Raw genomic sequence first — 12,824 nt, 5'->3', positions numbered from 1 at the left:
TTTGCACATGCAATATTTATAGAATTCGGGGGTTACTCTATATATTATATTAAATAGAGACTACTATAAAAATACTGTGGTACTCATAAAATAGTTCTTGTAAACATTCTGAATTAAAAAAAATATTAACAATATCTGTTGAAAGAAAACCAAAAAGGTCATTTTGTATAAGATAATGATAACTTCATATATGGCTAGCAGATATTTAAAGAGATATGCTTACAGGGCTATTAAAAGTTGACGTGAAAGCAGAAGAACAAACCCTCACGGTCAACAACACAAACACAGCAAAGGTGACTAAGAACAATAGCCAGACGATGTGAAAGAATCAAACGTTTATTATACTCCAAGACTCAACATAAGCCGTGTTTCGGCCTAGTAGGCCTGCATCAAGAGTCTTAAGAGGATGTGAATAAAAAGATCCATTTGGTATTAAAAGTTTAAACGTTTGAAAATGCACTGTAGGAAAATTAAAACCACGGTGTCAGCCAGTCCTGCTAGCATCCAGCAGAACGCTGGTCCGATACCTAAAGTGAATGTGAAAGATTTGCATGCAGTGGAGGTAGACCATGCAACTCTCTTTGATGAATATTCATTATGGATATCCTGAATACCTGACTAGTTGGGATGCCTCCAGGACCAGGTTTGGAAACCACTGCCTTAGATGATGAGGGAGTGAATTCCAGAGAGCAAGTGCCAAAAAAAGAAAGACGATCTCTAAACATGCTCTTGATAGCGCAGGAATTACAATGCAATTCTGGTTTTGAGATCTTAGGGCATGTAGCGGATGATATGGCATAGAGAATGACACGGGGACCCACGGTAACCGCAGGGATGGGGACGGGGACGGGGTAGGGACGGAGACAGATCCCACGGGGATGGGGACAAACTTTGTCCCCGAGTCACTTTCTACTTTGAAACCTGTTAATGAACTGGACTGCTATTTATGTTTGATGCAGACAACAATATTTTTATTTTTTGGAAAAACAAGCAAACATGCTGGCCACAGCTAGCAAAATTTGCATGGAGGATCGTGTACATCTTGCTACCAGCACATCTTCTGAAAAGGCATCTTCTATCGCAGGAAGGACTGTGGAAGACAGGGGAGCTAGACTGAATCCTGAGACTACTGATGACTTATTCATCCACAGATTAAAAAATCATAACAGTGCTTCATAAGGCATATTTCTCCCCTCTAAGGCATACAGAACGGGTTGTATTTTGTACCCCTGGACATTTTAATAGGGCAGATTAGTATTCCTTGGAGTAGTAGAAGTCAGCTATTGTTGGAAGGGTAGGTGGTGGTGGGTTATTATAGCTGCCTGTTATTACTGTTTTGTTTGTAATTTATACATAACAGTTGCAAAGCATAATGTTCCTTTTTATACTTTAATAAAAAGATTTAAATATAAACTCAAGTGTTTGAGGCTTCTGCAGATGAAAATAGGCCCACGGGGGATTAGGCGGGGACGGGGTGGGGAAGGGGACGGAGACAGGGCCTGCGGGGACGAGGACAAATTTTGTCCAAGTGTCATTCTCTAATACGGAATTAATAAACTGGCCAACTTTTGTGGTGTGCTCAAATGGAATGCTGTGTACGTGATGACTAGCTATTTATATTTAGCACGAAAAGTACAGAGCTTCTCTCAAGAATGGTGTAATACAATCAAATCGTCTGACACCTGATATAATTTTTATAGCTAGATTTTGAAGCTCATTTATAGTGTATTTTGGCAATTCATTAAAGCGTTACCATAATATAGTGTACTTAAGATCAAAGCATGAACTAATTGTTGTAAAGACAGTTTGTCTAAATATGGGTGAAAAGCTCTAATAGATCACAGTGCTGCAAAACAAGATTTAACAAGTAAAGCAATATGGGGTTCAAAACACAACCTGGAATCTAGAGTAACTCCTACTATTTTTAATGATTGCTCTAAAGAAAAGTAATGTTCTAACAGACATGGGGCTATATTTGGTACAGGAAAGAATCCAGTTAACCAAACAGGTTTACGCCTTGTTGGATTCAACTTCAAACAATGTTTGGACAACTAAATTAAATTTTGCTCAATCTAGAATTAAAAGATGTAAATCAGGCCCCCTATAGTGGGGCTGATGCTTCATTTTGGTACTCTGGAATTCAACTGATAGTTGATACCAACAACTATATTGACTGAATGCAGATAAACTCCTGGCTCTTGCAGAAATACTTGGACAGTTGGGCTCACTTCCCCCTCTCTCTGAGTGGTGGAATCAGTCTTTTTCACAAACGTTAAGGCTCATTTTCAAAGCACTTAGACTTACAAAGTACCATAGTAACGAATAAGTGCTTTGAAAATGAGCCCCGTTGCTTCCTAAATGGTTGTATGTTATGCAACTTCTATCCATAAAATTTCTTTAAAAAGATCCAATTCATTTTCAAAGAATGTTATCCAAATTTTGTTGGGGAAGAAAGCAGCCCAAGATGCCGCTGAAAATGCTTCAGGGAGCTTGGCAGTGGGGAGGTTCGGGAATCCCTGATCCTAAACTGAGTGTAGGTATACAATGGATTTGAGCAACCATAAGAGTCAAGGTTTGCCTGCCCAGAGCAGACTTTAACCGTCTTGATTATACTTTTAGATTGTTGTACTTCAAGGAGAGGGGTATAAGGGTAGGAATATTGTGATCTGCTAAGGGAGTTTGCACTCACTGAGTCCAAGAGATTCCGAAGGCGATTTCAGTGACAGTTTACAAGGAAAAATCTTTGATTCAGACACTGAATATACCTGCATTTCTCTAGTTTCAACTACATACATCCTATTTTAAGTGACTCCTGAGGAAGGCCCATGTGGGCCGAAACACGGCTCGTGTCGAGTCCTGGATGTTCAGTAAAGCACACGTTTTTACATCACTTGCTGTCCCCACCTTCCTTTCGTCACCCTTGTTGTGACTGCTTAGTAGCTATACAACACTAATTGGTTTGTGGAAAGACCAAGTTTGAGTCTGCCACGCCCCTTCGAAAGAAACTACATTGGCTACCTGTCAAAGATCGTATCAGCTTTAAACTCTGCTCTCTAGTTCACCAAATCCTTTATGGTGAAGTACCTGGCTATATGATAGATCTCATCACCCTACCGCTTCGGAATATGTTCCGACTCTCCCGTTCATATCTTACCCTTCACTATCCAAACTGCAAAGGAATCAAGTCCACGTATGCTACCTCCTTCTCTTTCATTAGCACTCAGTTTTGAAATTCTTTACCGAAGACCATCAAAACCATCACATGTCATCTAACTTTCCGGAAAGCACTGAAGACCATGTTATTCAAAAGTGCCTACCCTGTGGACTCTTCCAGTGTCTCCACTGCTGGAAGCACACCGATTTAGACACATTTGGACATATCCCCCTTCACTCAAAGCTTCCCTTCTCCTTCCATCCATTCCTATTCTTCCCCATTATCTCTTGTAGGTTTGCTGTATTAGCTTCATTTTACTGCATTGGCGCCTGCCTCTGTGGTGCATTGTAAGTCACATTGAGCCTGACACTGTTGGGAAACTATGGGGTACAAATGAGATAAATAAATAAATAATATTAAGATATTGTTTTAGCTCCCTGCCAGTCATTGTGCTTGGCATAATGAGAGGACAGAAAGGGTATGTGAAAGGAAAATTCCTCATATATTTTGGAGAGTGAGTTTCACATTCATTCAGCAGAGTGGACTAAACAAAACTGAAGACCTCTGCATTCAGGAACAGATGCGCATGCTCAGCAATTTTCTCTAGTTCTGAGATGGTTGTTGTTTCTGGCACAGTACAATGATATCAACCCCCACACCCGTGTGTCTGATTCAATCCTGATGGCAACCGAGAACAAAAACATGAGCTGTAATGACACTGAAGAATGAGAACACAACACTGAAATCAACAATTCTTTTGGCACTCACTTGATGAGATCAACAGTCTCTGCAAAGATGGTATAAGCTGGCTTCGGAGTCACTGTGTCGGACTCCATTGCAATTCCACCCTGAATAAAGTACAAGGCAGCATCTAGGTAGTGAAATGCTTTTGAAATCTTCTCCTGCTGTTAACAACAAAAATATATGTTTAGTACAAAAGGGTAAATTAGTTCTTACATAATTCGAGTCATTCCAGACCAGTCCAGATGCTTGGGTTTATGCTGCCCTGCCAGCAGGTGGAGACTGAGAACTACTGAGCTACGATGTTATCACTTAAGATATGCAACCTCCTGGCCAGTCAGTATTTATCACAAAGCAGAAGAGCAAAGACCATTAAAAGGAAAAATACTCCCCTAGGAACTAATGAACCACTCAAGAAAGAACCACTAATCCTATAAAATAATTTGCACCTCCGTCTGGCTGCCTGGGTTCGTAACACCTTTAAGAGGCTGACGTCAGCCAGCCTCCAGGGTTAAAGGAAAGGGGAGGGGAAGTAAGTTTTGGTTTCTGAAGTTGAACAAGCAAAGGGGAGGAGGGGAAGATAGGTTTAACAGAGCTGTTCCTATAATAGTGATACTGAGAGCAAAGCTTTGATGGTGTCAGCATGGTTCGTTCCTGCTGTCAGCTACTGTATGAGGCACACACACACTCTCTCACACACTCACTCACTCTCTCTCACTATCACACACACACAGTCTCTCTCTCTCTCTCACACACAATTACACACTCACACACTCTCTCTCCTAACGGTTCCCTTAAAAACATAATTGCCATTACATGATAACCTTGCTAGCGCCCGTTTCATTTGTTTGAGAAATGGGTCTTTTTTACTAGTAAAGGATAAAGCCCTCCAGACTAAAGACCCAACAGGAATATGAAACTAGCCAAAATTGAAATCTTGATCCTCCAGGAGATTAAAAAACAAACTGATGCTAAGAGCAACTGGTAGGTTATGGACTGGTCTGGATGGACTCAAGGAAAGAAAATTAGCATGTAATAACTTTAAGAATTTGTCCTGTCTTGTTGTCCCACCAGACCAGTCCAAACACTTGGGATGTACCAAAGCAGTACTTACACTATGGCTCCAAGGGCTGCAGTACTGAACATGTAATCTGTATTGACAGTCAAAAGAACAAAGATTTTCATGTTGCTGCTTTACAGATTTCATGAGTTGGAACCAAGAAGTGCTCTATCCAAGAAACAGACTGACCCCTTGTAGAGTAATCTTTCTAAACTTCTGGAACTTGATGATCACAGATAATATGTACAGCAGCAATAGCTTCTTTAACCTACCAAGCGACTGTCGCTTTTGATGCTACTTCTCTTTTATGGGCTCCACTAAAAAGAATAAAGAACTTATTTGATTTATTACCTTTTGTGCAAGGCAACTGCACTACCCTCATTTTTAAGATCCTGGAAAACAAGTAAAGAGAGTCAGGTGGAAAGATTGGAACCGGTCTAAGCACAACCTTTCCTTATTAAAGATCAAAAAGGTTCTCTACAGAGTAAGGCCTGTAATTCTGAAATTTGCCTAGAACAACAAACAGCTTAAAAAAAAAATCTTAAGGGTGATAGCTTTTAAGGTTGTGTAATCCAGAGATTCAAAAGGAGGAAGAATTAAGGTAAACAAGACCAAATTTAAATCCTAGGGAGAAAACAAGGACAACACAGTGGATTGATAAGCTTATCCCTGCAGAAAAAAGTACCACCTCTGGATGAGAAGCCAAGCTCTTTCCCTTCACTTGTCCTCTAAACAGGACAAAGCATCTAGCTGCATTTCAATGAGGTGAACACCAGCCCCTTGTCCAAACCATTTTGCAAGAAATCCAAAATATCTGTAACTGAAGAATGTAGAGGAAAAATACACTCTGGGCAAGTCACTTAACCCTCCATTGCCCCTGGTACAAATAAGTACCTGAATATGCTATGTAAACTGCTTTGAATGTAGTTGCAAAAACCACAGGAAGACGGTATATCAAGTCCCATTTCCTTTCCTTAATAAGGTAGACACCCTCTTAATATCCAAGCTGTCACGATAGGAGATCCAAGATGGCCGCATAGTGAGTCACTGCTTCAGACATGCCCAGACTCTCTCCAAACAAATGTTGTGAAGGAGCTCCGAAGCCCCTGCGATATGGGGAAAAGGAGAGGCAAAGTGCGGGCTACTCCCTCTACCCCCACCTGGACCTACCTCTTGCAGCAACCGACATTGGAGCAGTTTGGGATGACGACTGGTCCCAGACATGCCTCCTCCCGCTATCGGTGCCAACACTCCTGAGTTAGCCAGCAGTGTAGACGGGGTTTCTCTGAGCCCCGTCCAGTGTGCGGCTCCCCCACAGCCAAGAGGGGCAGAAGCGGAGACAGGTCCTGCAACTTGGACTCCAGACAGGGATACGAACATGCAGGGAGGGAACCTGCCCACACCGACAGAAACACTGAGGACTGGCTTGGTGGAAGAACGAATCTCCTTACAAACTATGCCTTCACAGATTGTGAGTACGCTGAACCAGATTCTAAGCGCTCCCCCTCCTGCTTCTTTTTTGGGGTCCTTGGTTAAACCTGACATAGTCACAATGGAGTCACTCTGGGATTTGACTTTTACATTACATTCCTCCTTGAAACAAATAACAGTTAAAAATACTGCTGAAATTAAGATATTGTCTGAAGCAGTCCTTTTTCAGGCACAGAAAACTGCCCAACAAACCTCTGAGGTAAAACAATTAGGGGAAAAATTACAAACATTGGAAACCTTGGGACAAGTCTCAATTAGGGATAGAAATTTTACCTTACGTTGCTTAGAATACCTGGAGAATCAATCTAGAAAACTTAATTTGAGACTAATTAATTTTCCTTGATCCCCCCTTAATATAACCAATTGATATGGTAAAGAAATATTTGGTTGAAATATTAGGGATGCCAAGTGACTCACTGCCTTCTATAGTTCGGGCACAATATCTACAAAGTAATACAAAATTGGATGGTGGAACTTTTCAACCATAAATAGGAGACAGTATGAATCTAATATCATTTTTAGAATCCTCATTGGAAGTTATCACTCAGAGAATTACTGTGGTGGTCTCTTTTGTCCTGGAGATGGACCGAGATGCTGTCCTGAAACGTTCATGGACTCCATGTTCTTAGGATCTAAAATAAGAATTTACCCTGATCTCTCTAGAAAAACTCAGAAAAGGCGCAGAGCTTTTTTGGCCGTGCGCCCGAGGACTTTAACCCTTGGGGCTAATTTTGTACTAAAATTTCCTTGTATTTGTCGAATATTGTTTCAATCTAAGCAATTTCAATTCTTTGATCCTAAACAGAGGAATTTTTGTTAGCGAAAGAGGAGGTTAATGTAACTGTTAACTAACAGATAGCACACTGTATGATAGGCTTGAGGAGGCATGATGGGTAGCAGTAACTAATTACTATTTTTTTTTTTAATTATTATTTGAATTTTTTCTTTTCTTGGATCAAAATTGCCTAAGTATAATGGTTGAAAGTAAAATATTCATTTCCACTTAATTGATAAAATAGATGAATGATTTAAGTTATTTTTTAAATTTCTCAATCATCCCTTTTTGAGTTGTATAATGTATAAATGAATAAAAATTAAAAAAAAAAATATCCAAGCTGTACAGACAAAACACACACTCCGTTATGCTGATCAGGCCTTGAACTAAGAGATGCTCCATGCTTGCAGAGACAGAGGATCTTTTACTTTCAGATGTACCATGCCCCTGTACCAGGGTTAGAAGCCAACCAAAATAGGTGGTTTTGATTGACTGCCTTTCTCCACCTGAAAAAGGATAGAACCTTTGCATTTTGGTGCCATCATGTCCATGACTGGATAATCCCTAACAGTGTACCACTTCCAGGAAAGTATCCTCTGATAGACTCAATTCTCCTGGATCTATGGAATTCTTGATGAGGTAATCTACCCAGATATTTTGGGTCCTAGCCACAAGTGCTGCTGAGATGTCTTCCAGATTCTCCTCTGCCCAATCCATCAACATCTACACCTCTTCTGCCACTTGCAGACTTTTTGTTCCTCTGTTTGTTGATATAGGCTATTGCCATTGTGCTGTTGCACAGAATTCTTACTGCTTTGGAAGTAGCTAATGAAACTCCAGGAGAGTTAAATAGTTCTTTCATGCTTCCAAACAGTTGATTGACAACTGAGTTTCCTTCAAGGACTATTTACGTTATGCCCATTTGTCGAGACAATGTGTCCGCCAACCTGCGAGGCTTGCATCTATAATCAGAAGGATCCAATTTGAGCTCTGCAAACTCTTTCCTTTGAACAGATTGTTGTTGTCGAGACTCAGCCTGACCCTCCAGTGTGACTGGTAGTACAAGATGGGAGACCATTGAGAGAGAAGAGATCTCTGTAAAGGTCTCATGTGTATCCTGGCCCTTAGAACTAACTCTAAGGTCAAAACCATCAATTCCAACTGAAGGCAGAGCCAAACCGCTGGTTTGGAAAAGAATGAGGAGGTTTTGATCAGAGATTGTAGCTTTTCCCTTCTCACAATGGGAAGAGACACTGCCTTGGACGGCATCTAACTTTGCCCCCAAACAGTCCAACATTTGGGGCAGAATAGATTGCCCCTGAAGAAACTGACAACCCATCCCAACTCTTGTAAGAAAGTGAAATAGTCATTAAGCAAGTGGTGCACTTCTTATGACTTTACTTTTATTAACTTGTCATTTAAGTAAAGGTAGACCAAATTCCCTATTTGTGTAAGCCAGCCGCTGCCCCATCATCTTTGTCAACATATGAGGCGCTGTGTCCAGTCTGCAAAGGAAACTGCAGCATGCCATAGTGAAAGCACACCAGCACCCCTACATGGAGGCTAGTGTGACACAGAAAACCAACAGAGTCTAAAAGAAAAGCCTTTTCAGAGCAGCCCTCCCCCCCCCCTCAGGTAAACCGCAATGGGTAAATAAAAGAAAAAAACAGCACTGATAGAGGTAACTGCTGGTCAAACTGTCTGTCGAGCAGCAATTAAGATCAAGCACTCGAGGTTTTTCACCCATGGAAATAGTCTGAGGCACAAGAACCTAACCCCTTAAGGGGTTGGTTGGGGAGGAGGGGGAGGGACCTGCCCCTCCCCCTCCAGGTGTTACACCTCTAAAATCTTTTTTCTTTTCCTCAAAGAAAGCCAGGCCTGTTTTTTTTTTTTTAATATGATTAATAAAATCTACCAGAGATTGCACAGGAATCCTACCACCTGTTAGACTGAGAAATACTGACCTACCAGGGGGTTGCACAGGGTTCTTAAGTGATAATATCATAGCTCAATAGTTCTCAGTCTTCACCTGCTAGCAGGATAGCACAAACTCAAGTGTCTGGACTGGTCTGGTGAGGCAATAAGGAAATATCAATTGAAAAAAATATATAAAAAGCAACAAGTATCTAATAAACAATCACATATGCAAAATGTTGTCCATATACTGAACCTTTTATACCTATATAGTTACTGCAAAAAAAGAGACAAGTGCTAATTTCAACACAGAGATATGAAATGTCCAAAAAGGTGTCTACGTTATAAAGGCAACATGGGGGTCTACGTTCCTTTATTTAAAAAAAAGGCACCCAGAACGAGCCTTAATAGCGTACAAGTGCAGCCACATACATTCACACTTTCTCCAGAACTGGTGTAAAAGTATCTGTGTACTTGTATATTTTATTAAATATGTATGCATATTGCAACTTTGCCTCTGCTACACTCAAACTATGCCCTGGAAGCACCTACGCACAACATTGGCATAAATGCATGCTGTCCTGTTGCTGCATGTACTTATACCACAGCACAATTTTTTAGAAGACCTTTTCTGCAAGTAAAACTGGTTTTACATGCAGTAAAACTATCTCTAAAAATGCATACAGGCAATGTGCATATAATATATAGCAGCCTGTTGGCATACGTACTTACATGTGAGTATTCACTCACACAATTTTATAACAGCTCGTTTCCACACCTGAAACATGCTTTACACTTCAATGGAGTTCATCAAATTCCTAGTATAGCAGAGAGAGGGAGCAAAGTACAAACAAAAAACCAAAGAGCAAAACAAAAAAGTACCAGGAGCCTTCAAAAAAAGGGCACAGAACCTTTAATCATATACGTTGGTGAAACAATCCTTTTTCTGTTCATCAAATTCCTACCTTTATGAACAACCATTTTTCATTATGGCACAGGTAGTATCCATTCCTGTTTTTATGTGAGAAGGTATGGAGGTGGATCTTAGAAAGAAATGTAAATCAGAACTGAGATTTCTACGTTGGGATATATCCACTAATATTTTAGAACATAGAGCCTGTTCTAAAATACAAGGAGAAATGGACATTTATGCACCAGAAGCATTTAGAGCTATAAACATCTAACCGACCAGGGGAATCAAAACCTGCATATAAATGTTTATGTGCTGAGAAACATTTCTTGTTCTTATGAAGGGCTGCCGAGAGACACAGCCAGACCCAGGGCAGGACCTCCCCCCCCCCCCCCCCCCACTTAGGTCACCTCCCCCCGTCCCTTACCTTCCTGTGTCGGTTCCTCCTTCTGCCTGTCATCTTCTGTTCTTGGGACCCGGGTTATCGTGTTAACACAATCACCTGGGTCCCGGCACACAGGAGCAAGAGACAGACAGACCTGGTAGCAGGCAGGCAGAAAAAAAAGGCTCTGCTCCCTTGAAACACTGCCGGTGCCGGCCCCACCCCCTTGGAGGACGGATCCAAGGAATCTTGCTTCCCCCCCCCCCCCCCCCCCCCCCCCAAAATTCTTTGGCGGCCCTTTACTTATGTGGTTGAACATAAATGCTTAGGTTAGCCATTTTAGAAACAAATGTTTATTTTTCCTAAGCTGTCAAAGTCTGAAATTTCTGGTTGGTTTTACAATTGGGGAGGGGAGGGGAACGAAGATCAACAACTAGGGGATTAAGATGGCAACCTCCCCTTATCCTTTCACTGAAGTACTGCTCGCTAGGAGTACTTCTTGTTTTGAAACCAAGATATATCCGTTAGCAGGTGTAAATCCCAAGGTCCACCAGGGAACATGCATTAATTTTTTTTTTTTGGCTTGCCCTAATTCTGTCCAAAACATGCCCACACAACCACCCCTTGCCATATACACAATTTCAGTTTTAGATGTGTATATTCTAGAGTTGTAAAATTGGAACTTAAGATGTTTCAAGGATTCTTACATGATTTAGTGTTTATTTACCCTTGGGGACCTGTTTTGAGCTCCACATTAGGGACTGAAGATCCCTATGATGCAGCCTTATAAGGACTATATGCTGTTGGCTAGGTGGAGTGTTTGTCCAAATTATATTTTTGAAATTTCAACCCTGAAGCAGGCACTAGGTGCCGAAACATGTTGGGCTGATGGACTAATATAAATGTATTTTGGACTTAGTATTTCACTCACTATAAGGTTGTTTTTGATTATTTAAAAGGATTTTAAGGAACAGCTATTGGCTCATTATTGCTGCTTTGTTTTTGCCATACAATTGAATTGCAGCAGCTGGACCTCTTGTTTTTTTTTATGCTTTGCCCTAATCCTGCCCAAAACATGTCCAAACACCCCCTTGCCATATGCACAATTTCAGGTTTAGATGTGTATAACCTGGCTTTCTAAAATTGGAACTTAAGACATTTATGCAATGTGAAAGCTTAACTGCCAGTTTATGCAATCTAAAGTGCAAACAGTACTTCTAAAATAAGCACCATAATGTGTTTGGGGGTAGAGATGAGGAGGAAGCACAGAATTTAAGACTATGTTCTGTCTTTTGGTTTCTGCCTAGTTTGTTTTATTTTCTTCAAGTACTAGATGATATACTGGCCTCTGCTGTAGAAAGCAGCTCATGGTTTAGTTCCAAGGCATTGTGGGCAGGTTCTGTAATAATCTGCCCAGAATGTGTTATAAAGTAGAAAGCCAAAATCATTTTACAAAACAAAAAATGTGCTGGCCCAATGGCTTAGGTCTTCTATTCCACAGGTCGCCCAGGGATGGAGATGCTTTGGAGGTAGTGTTTCCAGTCACAAATTGGGGGAAAGGAATAGGCACTGTTCCAGTCATGGTGCCAATAGTGACATCTGAGGCCTAACTGAGGCCTGTAATAGTAGGGTTCTCAAAGAAGTCCCAGTGCATAGGCCTAGCTGAGGAATGATGTTGGCAAGACTAGACTAGGTGTGATGGCAGAGGATAGGAAGAACTCCCTTAGTGGTTGCACATAAAGATTAATGGCATCAGATCGTAGCCCAGGTTCCAATTAAGCAGGAAAAAGCTGAAGAAAACTGCTAAGCTCTGTACCTGTGCCTTCTGTATTATATAAAAATCAACATTTTCTTTTGCATCAATCTACCTGTTAACTTATTTGCCTACTTAACTATTTATCTACTTATCTATTTATTTATCTATTTAGATTTAGCTCATGGCAAGTCACATTCAGGTACACTAGGTATTTCTCTGTCCTCTGAGGGCTTAACATCAAAGTCTATACCTGAGGCAATGAAGGGTTAAGTGACTTCCCCAAGATCACAAGGAGCAGCAATGGGATTTGAACCTGTCTTCCCTGGCAGTCAGCCAGGTGTTCTAACCACTAGGCTAATACGCCTTTTTAATGAGAATACCTGTCATGCAAATGGCAAGCATGCCATTCCCTGGTTATTCACATTACAGTTTTCATTGTCAATGGGAATACAATGCTCTTACCTTCTTTCAAGCTACTGCCAAAAAAGAAACGCTTAATTAAATTACAGGATTGTATCTCATTTGCTTTTCTGGCATAGCAATGAAATGCAACTGGTTATAAAATTGTTTGATAAATAGGGTTGCCACCTGGCTCCAGGTTCTCAGGACAGGCTGATCTGGGGGCAGACTCTGATCCTGGG

General features: G+C 41.0%; 1 protein-coding gene across 3 annotated transcripts in view; it reads right to left on the bottom strand.

Annotated features, from left to right (window-relative positions):
* AFF1 (AF4/FMR2 family member 1) overlaps positions 1–12,824 on the bottom strand; it is a 430,143-nt gene that overhangs the window by 28,617 nt on the left and 388,702 nt on the right. For 2 of the 3 annotated variants that reach the window (XM_030190611.1, XM_030190612.1), the window contains exon 16: positions 3,923–4,059. In XM_030190611.1, the coding sequence (XP_030046471.1) occupies positions 3,923–4,059 (137 nt within the window). The remainder of the gene's footprint in view (positions 1–3,922; positions 4,060–12,824) is intronic. The other variant, XM_030190613.1, reaches the window with a different exon arrangement.

Source organism: Microcaecilia unicolor, chromosome 2 (genome assembly GCF_901765095.1).
Source record: "Microcaecilia unicolor chromosome 2, aMicUni1.1, whole genome shotgun sequence".
Lineage (NCBI taxonomy): Eukaryota > Metazoa > Chordata > Amphibia > Gymnophiona > Siphonopidae > Microcaecilia > Microcaecilia unicolor.
This window is presented reverse-complemented; position numbering and strand designations above follow the sequence as displayed.